Raw genomic sequence first — 17,633 nt, forward strand, 5'->3', positions numbered from 1 at the left:
AGTTCTTCCTCAAACAGCTCCCCTCGCCCCCACCCTAAATGGATTTTTAAAGGGTAATTTCTGTCCCTGAGGTGGGAGAACCCTAATGAACTGAAACAGATCTTGGTTTTTAAATTTTCCTATCTGGTATTTTTGTAATTATACTATTAGATGACTCTGGAGTCACTGTTAATGACAAGATTTGTTTTGCTAGGAAGCAGATTTTATGATGCAGTTCAATTGCATGGTTTAGGGAGCAGTCCACCTACAGAGGAATGACTACAAAGAAAAGGAAAGCATCTGAGCCATTAGCCAATGCTCAAAGCCTGTTAAAGATGGTTGCAGGCCAGGAGAGGTCACAGGCAGAGACCAAGTGTTTCTTTTAACCCAAAGGCACATTTTTAAAATCTAAAAAAAAAAAAAATCTGGTGCTGTGATTTTTTTTTTCCGATCTGATTTTAAAACTACATCTTTTTCAAGCACCTAAATTAGGAGTCGTCAAAACCCCTTTCTGTCGGGAATCAGACAGACAGCAAGTAGTTCCAGCTTTCCCAGCAGCTCACTGCTGTGAGCAGCGCCTCAGCTCCGCACAAAAGCAGCCACGGACCATATGCAAATAAATACGCGAGCGGTGTGGATGCCAATACAACTTTATTTACCGAAACAAGCAGTCAGCTGGATTTGGTCCAGGGGCCGCCTGATTTAGTAGTCTCTGGTCTCCATGAAGCTGCAGAGGACCAGCTTCCACCCAGAACGGAACCCCTCCGGATGGACTTTTCAAATTCAAAACAAGAGGAGCTCAGCCAGTTAATCTTTTTATTTTGAGTTTTGTTAAAAAAAAAAAGCTTTGAGAAAAATGTGTTAAATATCAGTATATCAGTAAAGGGCAGGAAAACATGTAGCTAGCTTTACAACATCAGTCGCAACTGATACACGAAGGCGAACATTAAGGAAAAGGCCAGGAAAGGGAGCACTTTGGGGTCCTAACTGCAGTTTTCCTTATTGCACATAAAGGTTGCCGATAACGCCAAGTCGTCACTTTTTCACAGTTAGACATAACTTTAATATTATTTTCTATAACATGTTTATAGAACATACTCTAATGTTACTTTTATAAAACCACCAGTTTGCTACTGTTGAATGGAAGTAGAAGACAAAAATTGCCCGAGTTACAGTATGTAAGCTCTCTATAAAAAAAATTCCCCAGGAGGTCACATCAGCCCATAGTAAATGCATCCTATTCTATTTAAAAAACTGCTTTTCAGCTAGTAAATCAATCTTGGTGGCCTTCCCATTTAATCATTTTAATGGACATTGTAAAACTTCCTAAGTAAGATGTACCAGATTATTTTATGTAAAAAATAAAAACCTAGGAGGTGACCCTACCATGAAGTCATACTTTGAGTGATCTCAGTGACAATTTCCAACTCCACAGACTTAACACTTCCGTGACTGAAACTCATTCTCCAGAGCCCGCAGCTGGAATAGTCACAACTGAAGTCAACCCCCGAATGTCCATGCAGTTAGACAGTCACCCAGGAACACTGGGACCTTAACTTTTTGAAGTGCTCTAAACAGCAGATGTAGAGTTCTTCATGCTGCTTGACACATCTTTTTCTAGCTGAGTTCCTCCAACACATACAGGCCCAGATAATCTTCCACTGGCCAAGAATTGAGCTGACCGTGACCCTTGGCCATTCTGTGAACCCTTTTGAAAAGGTGGCCATCGGGATGAGGAGGTGACCCCTCCCGCGTGCTCCCGTGTCAGTTTCAGACCTTTCCAAAGGGCCGCAAAACAGGCAGCCCTTCCTTCTCATCTTTTCCGAGGCGCAAGTAGCAGTAAACTGGCTGCCTGGGTGCTCCACGGGGGCCGTGGTTATAGTATACCCTGCTTACAAAAATAAAACATCAAAAACTTTGGTTTTGCTCTTTGCAATTTCTGCTAGCACTGGGTGACAAGATATGTTTGGTAATTGACAAAAAACTCTGCTTATGAAACTGGAAACTGGAAAAAATGGTTTCTTTCTAGGTTTCATTTTGAAAGGATTGTCAAAGAGCCTACTTGCTTTTCCTCATTAGACACTGGCATTGGTTACTAGACTATTTCTCTGTAGATTGTCCTTATTAGATTTTAGAAAGAGGGAAGGTCTTTTCCGATATCAAAATGGAGGAAGCAGCATTCAGATGGGTTATTCCTAAACTCTTTAACTCTTGGCCACTGGATTCCCTCAACTTACTGTATCAGAAGGCAGCCACTGACACTGGCCAGCCAGATCCTCACTCAGAAAACAACAGAAGAGATCAGAATTCAGTGAGACCAGTCTACTGTACTTGACAGACTAGCTCCTACACTAACTCACCTACAGAATCAACGTCAAAGGGCAAGCACGAAACCTGTCAAGTTCCGCATTTTTGAAGTGGAATAAGAAGTCACATACTTATTGAATCGGCAAGCATTCTAGATGACATTTTATGGATGGTAAAATCAGCTTTCGGATACGTCTCTTAGGACTTGCAGTGGGTACCAAGGTAGGTTTCCAAGTGGATGGTCTTCCCCTCCGATGAGTTCCTTGTTTGCCCTATTAGCAGTCTCCCCTCGGTGCATCGGTGCTGTTTCAACATTTAGAAATCATTCTGTTCACGTAAATAGCTGACATGGTAACACTAACTTCCACTGCAGACAGAGAAAGGGAGAGAGATGATGGAGGGTGGGGCGGGGGAGAGTGTGTGTGAAACAGACTTCTGTTTTAGAAAGAACTTCTTTGCCCGAGACTGGAATGCTCATGGAGAGCTGAGAGAACATTTTTCACATTTCCTAAAGAGATGGTGTTTGTCAACCGGACCGTGGAGGATGTTCTCAGGTCTACAGAACACAGCCTAAAGAGCTCCTTGCTATTTGCTTGATGAAACATCTGATGTCCCGGTGGGATTTCTGGCTGCAGGGCATCAGTACTTATTTGTGTGGTTACCCCAGTGATGCTCAGAGTCCATTTTAATCGCAATATGCTCTTCCTATGCCTGTTTCCTTGGAAGAAATGCAGACTTAACTTAAATTCCAAATTTCCTTCTTTAGGAGAGAAAGTTCAGTTCTCCTTGTAGCCCCCACAGGAGGGTATTAGAAGGAATGGCAGGCTTTGCTGGCATCCCTCTGTCGGTGCTGTACACAAGATCACATCTCCTACTCACCTGCTACCGACGCCACCGCCACGCGACAGCAAAGTGACCACACTTTTCCACGTCACGCGGCCCAGCCTCGTTCTGAGGAGCCCAGCGTGGATGCGGGCACAGGGACAAGCAAAGGGTAAGGAGGGAGAGCGCACCTGACTGCAAATGGGGCTGTTCAGATAACCTCAGGGGAAATGGCAAAGACAGCTTCTCGGAAACCTTCACGTCTGGAGTCAGCAGCTCAGTTAAGACAAAACCCCCCTTTTCTCCACAAATGGGGGCAAAGATGACAACTTTTTAATCCCCCCATGCATACGCTCAAGTCACCCTCCTTTCCTTCACGAAGTACATTCCTCAAAGTGTTCTGCAAAGATTATTGGCACAGAACTCTCACAGCTGCCCAGTCTATTATCCATCAACATTCAGTTTTTGCCACACAACTAACAATGAAAATAAAATGTACTTTGCTAGGCCATTCTTGAAGGCTCCAAATAGGCTTCACTGCAAGTTCAAGGCTAAAGGCTCTCAACCAGAGCTGTACAGCAGAATCCTTGAGGATCCAGAACAGAGCATGGCAGCCCGGCCCCACTCCCAACCTACCGAATCTGAATCTTGGAGGGGAGGGCCCTCATAGCAATACTTAAAAAAAAAAAACAACTAGCCAGGTAATCCTAATGTGCAGCCAGGGTTGAGAACCTGTGCTCTAGAACATTTGACTACTGAACCGTCATCCCCACCAACCCAGAACAAGTATGTTTATAAGATGACTTGGGACTGCTCTCTCAGAGGAACTTTCTTTAGCTGGATGTACCATTACGTAGCAGTTTCAATCTGATTTCTCCCAGACTGGCCTTGGGTTAGATGGTGTCTGGCCTTTGTGGCACCCGAATCCTCACGGCTCGGCACAGGCATGATGCTTGTAAGAGGTGGACGCATGCTGATGAGTGAACTCACTTCCCAGGACCTCTGGTAAGGTCAGGATTAATCTCCACATCTTGCAGACAAAAAGTAGGACCATAGATCAATGACTTACTCTGATCTACTGAAGGAAAAAAAAATCCCCCCAAATAACTACCAACCCAGCTAAGTGTTGGTCTTAGCAAATCTCCATTTACTTACATTTAAGTGGGTGAGAATAAAATGTTTGCAGTGAAGACTACAAAGCCCATGAGTGACCACAAAACCAACATGGACTTCCGTGTAGACAGAAAGAAAAGAGGGGAAGAAAAATCATTCAATTATATTACATTCAGCCATATGATGCTGCCATTTCTGCATTTTTTTAATGGTTGAATATCAGCAACTTCATATGGCTCAACCTAGTAATACGTTTTTCCGGGTTTGCACAAATTACCAATGCAAAAGCAAAATGTGAAGCAACGTCTTATTTAAAAATTAACCATTAAAAAGGGAGTTAAGAACATTAAATGGCTGATTGCATTATGGGTGTCCTAGGCTGGGCCACTATTTTGTCTGCCATGAGAAGAAAAATGCCCACATTTTATGAAAGCAGTTTTTAGAAATTGGGTTTTCAAATATACTAGCACTGAAGCACAGAGATGTGGGGAGAATCTCATGGTTGGTTTCCAAGAGTTCTCTCAGTATTTCACCGACTATGGGTGTGGGCAGGTAGGAGAGCTCACCCATGACAAAACCCAAACTAAAAACCTAAATTTTAAATCACACTTACATATTAAGCTGGTATAAGCTTCCCCAGTACCATGAAAGTGATCCTTCTCTACGTGGCGTTCAAGGTCAAGACATGTGGATTCTTAACCTTATAGCAGACAGAACCCTCCGCCAGGCTGAACAGTGCTTAACCATCCATTGACTTGCCTCAGGTTCCTCACGTGGCCACTGAAATCCCAGGCATTTTTTAGCTCCAAGTTTGGAACGCTACTCAGTTGTGTATTTTCTTTGCAGTGAGATTTCTTCCCTCTGAATACTAGCCTATTGCCTCTTCTTCTTGCTGCCTTCTCTTCCCTAGATAACACAGCACCCCACACATTTTGGTGTTATTCCTAAACCCATAGTAGGTATCTAGTCCTATTCCTGTCCCAGGCAGGCAGCTCATACGGGGGCCCTCGAGAACTGACTTGAGATTTGCAGTGACGTCACCATCAGTTTCTACACAGTTTCTCCTGTCCTCCGATTTCATTTAAAACAACAGTATAACACTATTTTACCTTTGGTTTTTAAACATTTCAGGACCTTCTTTATGGAGAGTTCCAGAGAAGGGACTAGAATTCGTTCCCCCGTGTTGAAATGTTCATGGACATATTTTCCAATCTTCAGTTTAAAGGAATCACAGGAAGCAAAAAAAAAAAAACAAAAACAAAACAAACAAACAAAAAAACCCGGCAGGAGTCTTGCTAGGAGGTTGCAAGTCATGCAGCTTTGATGCTGGAGCCTCCATTCCCAGACTGCTGTTTCATGTTTTCTGTCCCATCTGATTCCGGCTTCCCATCGTCCTGGGAGGTCCAGTCTCAACTGCCTTCCTTCATGATCTTTTTTTATGCCTGTTCTCCCCGTAACCTGCTTTCCCCCTCAGCCAGCTAGACTGGCCCCACTGTGTCTGGATCCGAAGCCTCTCCTGGGAGGGACCCCCAGCACCTGCCACACCTTGTTTAGATCCGCAGGTGAATGAATGAAGAGACCATTAAAGCATGCTATTTGTTTGTTAACGCTGAACAGCGCACTACTGTGTGAAAAAGAGGGAACAGGTCTGCATTTGTCGTGGTTCAGAGACACTTTAGCCCCACCAGCTGCGTCTGGGGTGAAATTTTAAATGTTAAGATAGCTTCCGACCCCCATCAAATAGAAGTGTTAGTTCCATTCAGTCAGGGCCCCGCCCCTCCGGCACTGGGGCTGGCGGCCATCCTCACCCCGCCAGGGCCCCGCCCCGTCTCTCGGGGCTCGGGGCGGAGTCACGCGTTATCCTCCAGGGGAAACACCAGGCGGGTGCCCCGGCTGGAGACCTTCTGGTCTCCCATCCCCAGGTCTCGCTCCAGCACCTCCTCGGAGCTGCTCTTCGTTCTCCGACCGCCCTCGAGGCTCGTGGAGGCCGGGTGGGAGCCTGAGGAGCCGTTCGCAGTCACCGTGCTGTCCCCGTAGGTCAAGGTGAGGTCGCCCTCGGTCAGGATGAAATCAGAGTCTTCTTCTCTCAGAGGCTCTTGGTTCTGGAAAGTGCAGCAAACAACAACAACAACATCACAGCAAATGGGAGACCGGTACCCTCCCGGGCTGGAGCCCACCCAAACCCCAGCTCCTCATCTGCAAGTGGGCATCATAAAACATGCCTGCCTGGAGCCTCCAGCGTGAAAACTGGATGTAAACTGTAGAGTGCTAGTCAATCCAAGGCTGTTGCTGGACTAGGACTTTGAACACCAGAAAAGAGTTCTGATTTTAAACGCCTGACCGCCTGGATTTTCAGCTCCAGTCCATGAGGAAAGAGGGGTACGGTCCCTGGGCAAACCTGCAAATAGGTTTTTGGTCCTCTCTTCTTCGGAAAGGTCTTCTGGGTGGGCCTCCTGCCCTATGCACACCATCCTAAACCCACCTGGCTTTCGTTTGAGCTACTCTTTGTCCTAGTCAGCATCTGTTATCTGCCCGCCAGGAAGATCACAGATGCTCTCCTTTGATCTTCATCCCTCCCCTGTGAAGGGCGCACACACTCAGGTCACAGAGAACAAAACCTGAGCTAAGAGAGCCCATGACATTTGTCTGAGGTGGTCCAGCCACCAGGAAGCAGAGTGAGGACATACACTGCCCCTTGGCTGGTTTTACCCACATGAATGATGTGCAAAATCACCCGGTCGGTCAGAAGGAGGACTGGTGGGGCATCTTATGCGAAGCAGGGGTGTTAGCACAGCTAAGTTAGCCAAGTGGCAGCCTTTCAAGACTACGAGACGGCGGGGAGGGTGTCAGGAAGCAGCGTGAGGTCAGACACAACCCTTCACCCTCTGACAGGTTTAACAAGCAAAGAAGGGACGCCTGTCAAATGCTGGGAACTTCTTCCTTGAATGGCAAACATAATGGTTCTCAGCCGCTCTGGGTAAATTGTTCTCTCTCTCCTATTTCTCATCTACCTTCAGAGCACATCTGAGGTCCTATGGCCTCGACATGACGGATGTCCTTGGTGCGGGACACACAGAACCTGCTCCCTGACAGCCACGGGGCCCTGACTCAGTCACGCCGCCCGAGGCCGCGGCGGGTCCTCCCATGGAGGGGTCTGGAACCCCCATCAGATGAGACACCACGGAAGGGCAGCAGCCTGCTTCTCCTGGTCCTGGCCCCCTTCCTTGACATGCTTAACTCACAGGAGGTGCTGGATGAACGCCTGTTAAATGCAGCGGCCGAGGAAGGGCCCGTGGGCTCTGCCTGACTGGCTTCTCCTATCCCAGCCCATCTCTGGGCACGTTGCGAGGACAAGCACATGCTTGTTTTCGGCACTGTTTCTCACTGATGTCGGCTTCTCCACACGCCACGATGTGACTCTACTGAACCAGGGGCCTGGCTGTTCTAACAGATCGGCTTGCCAGCCCTCCTGCCTGCTGCTGCCAGTCCTCACTGGAAGGAGGCACTGTGCAAACACACAGTTAAATCAAAACCCCCGACTCAGGCAGAGCGTAATTCGAAATTCTGAACTCACCCCAAACTCCCCAGTTTCCTCCTCTCCGTTAGCGTTCAGAAAGTCCTGAAGCTCAACCTGCTCCGATCTCGTTTTCTTAACAACAGATGACATCACGTAGCCTGTGGCAGCTCGTCCCCCTCGTCCCATTCAGATGTGTGCTAAGTTCTTTTGCTGTTCATCTCTGTCAAAATCTCCCTCCCAGGGCTCCTTAGCTCCCCGTTTTCAGGAGGAGACTCTCCTGGCACATATTTTGCTGTTTCAAGGTTTGGAGCCACAGGGGGACAGAGAAGAATCCAGAACAGCTGCCTGTGAGGGGATTTCTGGCTGATGGAGCCAACTCCCCGCCCCCAGCAGCACAGAAGCAGCCCGGAGAGGAGCCCTGGCGAGGCCGCTCTGACCCCTCCTGGTGGGGAGCAGGGCCGAAGTTCACCGACAGGAGGAAACCAGCCTGGATGCTGACCCCTCCGTGATGAATCTCACAGGCCCGGACAGAGAGTGCCCAGGGAGAGGGCGCTCAGAAACAAGGACATAGGAAAACCAAGCGGAGAGCGATTTCCAGATCGAAGAATAAGGAAGGTTCTATGCAGATGACAAAACCACCCCCCTCCCTCTAATTTCAGATGACAGGATCAGCAAAAGTTTTGTGACGCTGGAGGTTTGTATCATCACATAACTAACTGTCCAGTGAGGGCTGCTGTGAAAATTCAGTGACAGAGCCCTGCAAACACGTGCTACCAGCAGGAGTGTTGTGGGGACGTGCACATTTTCAATAACCACAGGTCCCTGTCATTAAGCGGAGGAACACTGTTTTCTAGGCAGATATCAAACCTAAGTTTTGTTTAGGCTTAGTGTAAATAATGAATAATAAACATCTTCCGTATCTCCCAAATAAACTTGGTGGAATATAAAACACCCTACGGGTGAAAGGGGAGAGCCACACCCCACTGTGTCCAACAGCCACGAAGACGGCTCGGCCTGAGGCCCCCACCCGGCACCAGACTCCCCAGGGAGGCCGCTCCACTCTCTCACCTTTGGGTCCCTCAATTAATTTTCCAGGCTCTCTGCTCTCCTCCTCTCAGCAGCAGGCTTCTCTGCGCCCGGAGCTGCCCGGGAGGCTGGTCAGGACCCCAGCCCAAGGCAGGAGCGGCAGTATGGAGGGTGGTTCCTGCCTGTAGCCCAGGTCACCCCATCTTGGCCTGGCTGTGGGGAGTCCACGGCCCCAATGCTTCCCCAGGAAGCAAACCCTGAGATGTCTCCGGAACTGGGGAGGGAGGCACTTTCAATTTCAGTGCCTGGAAGGATACTGAGTTTATGCTGAGTTCAAAGTAGGCCAGATATCCCCTAACTGATGTACGTGCAGGGGAACAGTCCGCGAGCTTCTGATGAGATCAGGTTTTTATACAGTTTCAACAGTGGGTGAGTCATTTTACTAGTATAGAGCCATGAAAAGTGACTCTTGTAAAACTAATTAAGGAAGGCTAGAGAAATTGCTCAGAAGAGACTAGAGCTAGATGGCAAAGAAGCGTGTAAGCCCAGAGGAACAAAACCAAACGGCAGAAGCAGCTGGAGTTTCTTTGGTGGGAGAAGTGACGATGTCGGGTCACTATCCTTTGTCTCTGATGACAAAACACATCCACATGGCCCACGCTGTCACTTTAGACAGAGCTCCAAACTGAGCAAACTCCTCAGCCATTCAAAAAAGGGCAGACATTAAATAAAACGGGATGGCAAATTATAAAGCTAACTTTTTAATCTACTGGTCTTCTGTATCCTTCCAACATAAAAGGTAATTAGTATTATTATCTAGGCTCTCAATACGTTAAAAACTCACCATCAGCATTAAAAATCACTTAATAAAACTGGGAGCGGTGCTGGGGAAATGGTGTTCTCGGCATCCTACCCACTGTTTGTAATTGAAAAACCATTTACCAGAGGTGGCGCGGGAATTTCATTTTTATACAGGCAGGGGCCGGGGAGGCTGGAAGGCTCCACTATCTTTAAGAGAAGGAGACAGAGATGCTGTTCTGTCACGTTTGGGGGAAATTCAAAGAGGAGGCCGAGGCAGGGTTCCCCGGGCAACCCGGCCACGCTGTACTTACGTCGTACACCTGGGGACTGGTCAGACACCGAGCCAGCAAGCCGCACCAGGCCGGGAGGGTGGTGGTCAGTGGGGGGCCACTGTGTGTGAGGATGGGCTTCAAGTAACTTGAAAAAGAGAATTAAGGAAATAGAAAACACAAGTCCAACAAAACGCGTTTAGAAATCCCAAGGAGAAACTCAGCTGGCATTCTACCCACAAAAAGCCTCTTTGCCCTCTTTTACACATCCAGTACAGAGAACACTGGGAGTTGTCGACAGTCTGAGTCAAAGATTAAACTGTGCTCCATTGGCCTTGAGTGTTCACTGTTAACTTTCAGGTTGGTGAGTCCCAATTTCCAGTTAAAAAGATTATCTGGTTAATTAGAACAGCCTTCTCCCTTCTTGTGCTGAATGAGGATTTGGGTTTCCATCAGCATTCCAGCTTTCGACACACAACTGGCTCATGTTTTGGAAACGGAAGATCGTGGATCTTGAGTGGAGATGTTCCAGCCCCTGGGTCCCCTCTGCCCGGAGGTCACATGGTGGAGATGTCTGAGGCGGTCAGGACCTTAGAGGTAACCTCCTAGAAAGGAGGAAGCACACTTGGCGAGAAGTGGTTTCACTAAGGCCACTCAGACCTAAATCTGCCACCTTCCCACACAGGACTCTTCTTCCCTCCGCCTGCTGCCTCTCTCCCAGACTCTCCAACAGTTTCTCCGCCGCAACACTACCGACATCGTGGGCTAGGTCATCCCCTGTTGTAGGGGACTGTCCTGCATTGGAGGAGGTCTAGCAGCGTCTCTGGCCTCTATCCACGAGACGCCAGCAGCACCCCCAACCCCTCCCTCGGGTGTGACAACAGTATCTCCAGACATTGCTCATCGTCCCTGGAGAAGCAAACACGCCCTCGGCTGAGACCCCTGCTCTAATCTGAAAGTCACCTATTCTGTGAAGACCAGCTCAGGGGGTTTGCCAATCTCTAGATATCTGTGCGGTTAAGTGCACAGCCCTGGGTTAGAAGCATCGGGAAGCACGTGTCACGTGACGATGGAGCTGGGACCATTTCTGATACCTGCTGCCTAAGCGATGTGGAGAAGGTGGAGACCTACAGGGCCACCTCAAATGCAAGAATGGTCAAGAGACTTTAAAGGAAGGTGACAAGGAGTCACAGCGGTCTGTATCCCAGAGGATGACCACTCCCAGCACCATCACTTCCCATCTTTGTGCAGAGCAGGTCGAGGGCAGGAAGAGATGGAGGGGGGACCCTGGGGGATACTGCTGGCTGGGAATTACTCAACAGAGGAGGATGGTGGGCTCTGAACAGGACTCTTTATAAACAGAACAGGCCCCCTTTCACCACTGTCCTCTAACCACATTCCTAGAAGCAGCTCCTACAAGCCTATCAGTGATCTGGTGTCTTTAGCTCAGAAGTGGCAGAGGCTGGGTTCGCAGAATGACTGATACAAAACAGTTCCACGGAACCCAGAGGCTATCTTTCAGTTCCCCCTCTCGGGCAGTTCAAAGACGCCTTCTTCTCCAGTACAGAAGGCCCTCTAACAACTTCCTTAAAAGAGAAAAAAAAAATATTTACATAGAGATTTTAAATATTCAACTCGTTGGGAACGCAAAAATGAAATATCAAGCCTCTCTCCCACTCAGCTGTTCTGGTAATTACCATTACAACCTTAGAGAATACATTTTTTCCCCCTATTTCCTGATTTATGACCTTTAGTCATAGAAGCTTTTCACGCTCTCTTGTGAAGGATGCTAAACTGAATTCACTTACGTTCCTGCCTCTTTTCAATTTTTTTCTAGTTTTTTAACGATAATTTTACACTATAGAAATGTAACACTTGCATTCTATAACTAATAAGTAAATCTCTGCTTGGTCTATGGATTGAGCCTCATGTTAAGGTCAACAGGCAGCACTTGTAATAAAGTTATAATATGAGTATTATTTCCTGTAACCAAGAAGAGTGGTTGGAACACTATTAAAGGACGTGGAATACAATGCCATTTAAACTTTATCAGAAGAGAACATTTGAGTGTCTTGCAAGAAGAAAAGGATCTTCTTTTAATTTCTTTTTGATCTTACTCATTTCTTCCGGGTTATAACAAATCACTGCTTATTCAATGTTGTCTCCTTAGGTGAATTTTATTTTGTTTGATCCTTATGTTATAGGGCTGTTTTTTTTTAACCCTTTTTTTGCTCATTTTTGATGAACAGTTTGGGTGTAGAATTCTAAGCTCAGAAAAATTTTTTCATCCTAGAACTCTGAGGATGCTCGATGGTACTCTAATATCCAGTGTTGTTTATGCCACGTCTGAGTCTTGCCTCTGGGAGGCTGCCAGTTTTTCTCTTTAGAAGCCTTGAAGAGTCCTGCTTTTCCTCCTGTGGTTGTGGAATGTACAAGGTGTCCATTCAGCCTAGTCACACCCCGAGAAGGGGGCGGGGCTTGTACTCTGGAGACAAGTGGCTGGGGGGGGTGGTGTTTGCTCTGGGGAAAAATATCTTTGATGGCCTCAAGCCCTGTTTCTCTCCCAAGCCCTCCCCAGGCACTGTCTACTTTCTTTAGAGAGCTATGGCCAGAAGAGAAAACGAACAGCTCCGGGCTGATCTGTTGACACAGGAAGTACCTATTGCAGCTAATCCTCTCAACATTCCTTAATAAGTCACCTGGACAAACTGGCCCAAGACGTACTTCTGTCTTGGACTACAGTTTTCTCTGCTACAATTCCCTCCACCTTTGCTCCTCCAAGTAGTCAAAAAATATCTCTTCTGTGATTGCAGTGAGCTCTGAGGAGAGAGTAAGAAGGTATGTGTGTGCTGAGCCTCTCATTTTAAGCTGGAAGACCCCCTATTCCATTTCCAGCCTTTTTCATGGCAGGGAGCACCACCCTCCCTCTTGCTGGCCTGCGGGCGTCTCTCCTGTGATGCAGCCAAAGCCCACTTTTTCCTGTTTGATGATCTACAGAGCTATAGAATGAACCAGTCTCTCCTCCAAAAAAAAAAAAAGTAGAACTCCTAAAGTCACAAAAGTCACGTAAGACTTTAGAGATCACTCCTGTTACTCTTCAAAAGTCAATTTCTCGGGGGAGGGTATAGCTCAAGTGGTAGAGCACATGCTTAGCATGCAGCAGGTCCTGGGTTCTATTCCCCGAATTGCCTCCCCCACAAAAATAAAAAAAAAATCAATTTCTCCGCCCACCTCCAGCTTTACTGAAATGTGACTGACAAGAAGTATACATATTTTAAGTGTTCAAGATGTTCTGATCTAAGTATACATGGTGAGATGATTACCACAATCAAGCTAATTAGTTTTTTGAGGCCAGCATTGCCCTGATAGCAAAGCCCAACAAGGACACTACAAGAAAGGAAAAACACTTAGGAATAAATTGAACCAAGGAGGTGAAAATCTCTATACTGAAAGCTAAAGAACATTGATGGAAGAAATTGAAGAAGACGCAAGTAAATGGGAGATATCTGTGTTCATGGGTTGGAAGAATTAATACTGTTAAAATGTCCATACTACCCAAAGTGGACTACAGATAAAAACTGAGTCTGGGAGTATTCCTTCCTCTTCAATTTTTTGGAAGTTTGAAAAGGATTAATTCTTCTTTAAATGTTTGGTAGACTCCACCAGTGAAGCCGTATGGGCTTTTCTTTGTTGGGAGGTTTTTGATAACTGATTCAATCTCCTTACTTGTATTGGTCTGTTCAGATTTTTTTTTTTATTGCTTCATGATCCAGTCTTGGTAAGTTGTATGTTTCTAGGAATTTATCCACTTCTTCTACGTTATCCAATTTTGGGTGTATAACTGTTCACAGCGGTCTCTTATGGTTCTGTGTATTTCTGTGGTATCAGTTATAATGTCTCCTTTCATTTTTGATTTTATTTATTTGAGTTGTCTTTTTTCTTAGTCTAACTAAAGCTTTATTAATTTTGTTCATCTTTTTAAAAAACCAATTCTTAGTTTCGTTGATCTTTTACACTGTTCTTCTAGCCTCTAATTATTTTTGCTCTGACCTTTGTTATTTCCTTCCTTCTGCTATTTTTCAGCTTTGTTTGCTCTTCTTTTTCTAGTTCCTTGAAGTGTACAGTTAGGTTGTTGAGATCTTTCTTTTTTCTTAACGTAGTCATTTATCACTATGAACTATCCTCTCATAACTGCTTTTCCGACCTGTAAGTTTTGATGTGTTGTGTTTCCATATTCATTTGCCTCAAAGTAATTTCAAAATGTCTCTTCTGATTTCCTCATTGACCCATTGGTTGTTCAGGAGTGTGTTACGTAATGTCCACATATTTGTGAACTTTCCAGTTTTTCTCCTGTTATTGACTCCTAGTTTCATACCACTGTGGTCAGAAAAGATACTCGATACTATTTCAGTCCTTTAAAATTTGCTAAGACTTGTTCTGTGACCCAGCATGTGATCTATCAGGGAGAGCATTCCATGTGCACTTAGGAATGGGTATTCTGCTGGTGGATGGGATGTTCTGTATATGCATGTTAGGTCCATTTAGTCTAAAATGTAATTCAAGCCCCATGTTTCCTTATTGATTTCCTGTCCAAATGATCTATCCACTGCTGAAAGTGGAATGCTGAATGCAAGAAAGAATCCATCTCTTTTCATTTTAGTATTTTGTCACTTTCCTGTGAACTCTCTCCAATTTTCCCTACATCCTTTCCAGGCCTAGTGAGTAACATGCATTCTAAATTACAAAGTAGACAAAGTTCATATGGCTTTAAAAAAATCCCTGGGGGTTCTATTTAGGTTGATAGCAAACAAGGAAATTTGAACCATCTTTTCCACTGAGAATAACTAGAAAAGTTGGGCAAAAAAATAAAAAAGAAAACAGCAAGATAGAACACAACAAAATCTTCTGTTTAATGGCATCGGAAAGCTACCATGTCAGTGAAGAGGGCCAGAATCTGGAAAAGGAAATCCAAGAAGTGAGCCTGGCACTTGGTGAGCCACATTTTCCCTAAAAGCACCTGAGAAGCTAAGAAGAGCATCTGGCAGACTCACAAAGATAGAGTGAATCTGACAAAAACCGGAGTCCAGGGCCTTTTGAGGAAGTCTGTGTAAACAATCTAGGCTCTAGGTTGGAACTCTGGAAAAAAGGGCAAACAGAAAACAGACTAACCCTCACAGGAACTGAAGCCCAGCTTCAAATCACCTTTATTCCCGATTGGTTTAAAGTGATCTGGAAGTGCCAATGCTCCTAACCTAGCCACTGACTAGATGTAAGGTAAATCATCTCTGAAGGATGATAACTTCATCTACAGCATCTCAGATGATCTCTGTATGTTTTCATTGCTCATGTCTGTCACTCTGTGAAAAAGCAGATGCCCAGAAGGTAAACAACAAAGCTCCTAGAACGTAACATAGGAAACTGGCTTCATGACTTGGCAGTAGACAAAGATTTCTAAGACAGGACACAAACATGATAACCAGAACAGAAAAGATCAATAAGTGGGATTAGACCTTTTGTTCATCAAGATTCTATTTAAAAGGGAAAAGGCAAGTCACAAGTAGAGAAGATATTTTTATCACATGGAACTAGCAAAATACTCATATCCAGAATGCATAAGAAACTCTTAAAATAAGTAATAAAAAAAAAGGCCCATGACCCAAATAAAAAACGGGCAAGAGACTTGAATAGGCACTTTATAAAGAACATACCAAAGGGCCAGTAAATATATGGTAAGGTGCTCAACCTTATTAGTCACTAGGTAAATGCAAATTAAAACCACAATGAAATGGAGTATGATCTATAAAATATTGACTCGCTATGTTGTACCCTAAAACTAACATGATATGTAAATCAGCTACACTTCAATTTATGAAAACCACAATGAGATACCACTATAAATCTACCAGAATGGCTAAAGTTAACAAGGCCGACAATACCAACAGCCAGTGAGGATGGGGAGCAAATGGAACTCCCATACGCTAGAGGCGAGCATGAAAAGTGGTCCCATCATTTTGTAAAAGCTGTTTAACACCATCTTCTAAAGTTGAACCTTTCATGTCCTGTGATCCAGCAATTTCATTCCTGGCTATATTCCCAACAAAAATATATGTAAACAGGCACCAAAAGACATATGTAAGAATGTTCACAGCACTATTTTCCATAGTAGCTCCTAATTAGAAACAATGTCCACGTTCAACAATAGGATGATAAATAAATTATGAATGTCGTGAAATACTATACAGCCATGAAGACAGATGAACTAGAGCTACACGTGACAACAGGGATGACTCACGCCACAAATGATGTCAAGCCAGGCAAACCAGACACTAAAGTACATATACTCTATAATTCCATTTATACAAAGTTCAAAAACAGGTAAAATTATTCAGTGTTGCTGGGAGGTAGGAGAGTGGTTACGTTTGGGAAGGAGAAAGAGGTAGTAACTGGGCTGTGGCATGAGGGGGAACTGGTAATTTTGTGTTTCTTGACCTGTTTGGTATTAAATGAGTGTAGCTATTTTGAAATAATGAGTGCTGAGCACTTATGAGCACTCATGATCTATGTACTTTCCTATGTGTATTTTATACTTCAATAACAATTTTTAAACATTTTCGAAGTCTCCAAAGACCATATATAAGCTACCTGCCCATTTGATCACTATGTCAATTTAAGAAACCATGAACGGTTAGCTTTTTTGTTTTTAATTTTCACCTGGGACCAAGTGAATCTACTGGAACCGAGTCTGGCCTGCATGTGGTCCAGGTAAGGCCAGGATCAGACTTAGCCAGACTTGGTTTAGCCAATAAGAATTATTCTCCCCACGTGGATGAACTGGCCAAGCTCCACTTCCCTTCCTGACCACAGCTTGGTTCAAGTGTCTTTTTAACTAATTCACCTCCATAGGCTTATTTCCCTTGGACACAAAGCTCTGAAGAGCCACATGAGTCTCCCAGGCTGTGGGCTGGCTGTCCTAATGATGTGCAATCTTTCCTCTCAGCCAAAGAGCTGCTCGTCACAGCTACCTGTGGTTGAATGATCATTGCACGTGTCCCCAGAGAGGACCGACGATACCTGCAGCAAGCACACGTCTTTCCTTCCTCATCAGAAGTCATTCACTGACAACTCAGCAAGAGGATTCCATCACCGACGTTTCACAAAGACAGGGAAGCCACTTAAAAGGATACTTGTGGTCAAAGCTGTACCACAGCCTGAACAGCCACGCGCTCTCCTGCTTCATCCGGTTTCCTCCCGCAGACTCTGGACCATCCTAAGAACAAACAAGAGGACAGATACTTAGTTGCAGAAAGGGGTTTGAAATAAGAGGGGAAAGCTTCCCTTTTAACCATAACGTTTAGAGAGATTTTGAGCTCAGAGGCAAACGTCCTGTTATCACCAAAGTTTCAAAGATATATTGGGAGGTAATATTTTTAAAGAAATTGAATACATCCAAAAGGCAGACCAATGAATCCCCCAAAGGAAAAGGCTTGGTTATGTCTGTGGGTAGATCAACTCAGAGCGGTCCAAAATTTCTTTTGGCATTTTGACTGTAATTTTCCTCCAAGTGCCTCTGAGCAGATTAATTACCCTAAAGTAGTCTCGATCCTAACCAGCCAAAATTGATTTATAGGGAATATTAAAGAAAGCTGCTGTAAAACCAACTTCCCAGGCCCCCTTACAGCCGGCCCGGGGAAAGCACGCTTGGTTGAGTTTCCTGACGTACCAGCCAAGGGCTCTGGGTGGTCCTTACCCAGGCACCTGCATCCCGTTCCAGGCGGTGTAGTAACTCACTCTGCCAGCCT

General features: G+C 45.3%; 1 protein-coding gene across 2 annotated transcripts in view; it reads right to left on the bottom strand.

Moving 5' to 3' along the window:
• Positions 1-5,816: 5,816 nt before the first annotated feature.
• SLC9A7 (solute carrier family 9 member A7) overlaps positions 5,817-17,633 on the bottom strand; it is a 119,189-nt gene continuing 107,372 nt past the window's right edge. For both annotated transcript variants that reach the window (XM_015247235.3, XM_015247234.3), the window contains 3 exons: positions 17,019-17,101; positions 9,877-9,982; positions 5,817-6,323 (listed from right to left, as the gene is read on the bottom strand). In XM_015247235.3, the coding sequence (XP_015102721.2) occupies positions 6,072-6,323; positions 9,877-9,982; positions 17,019-17,101 (441 nt within the window). In that variant the 3' untranslated portion in view covers positions 5,817-6,071. The remainder of the gene's footprint in view (positions 6,324-9,876; positions 9,983-17,018; positions 17,102-17,633) is intronic.

The sequence above is a fragment of the Vicugna pacos genome, chromosome X (genome assembly GCF_048564905.1).
Source record: "Vicugna pacos chromosome X, VicPac4, whole genome shotgun sequence".
NCBI lineage: Eukaryota > Metazoa > Chordata > Mammalia > Artiodactyla > Camelidae > Vicugna > Vicugna pacos.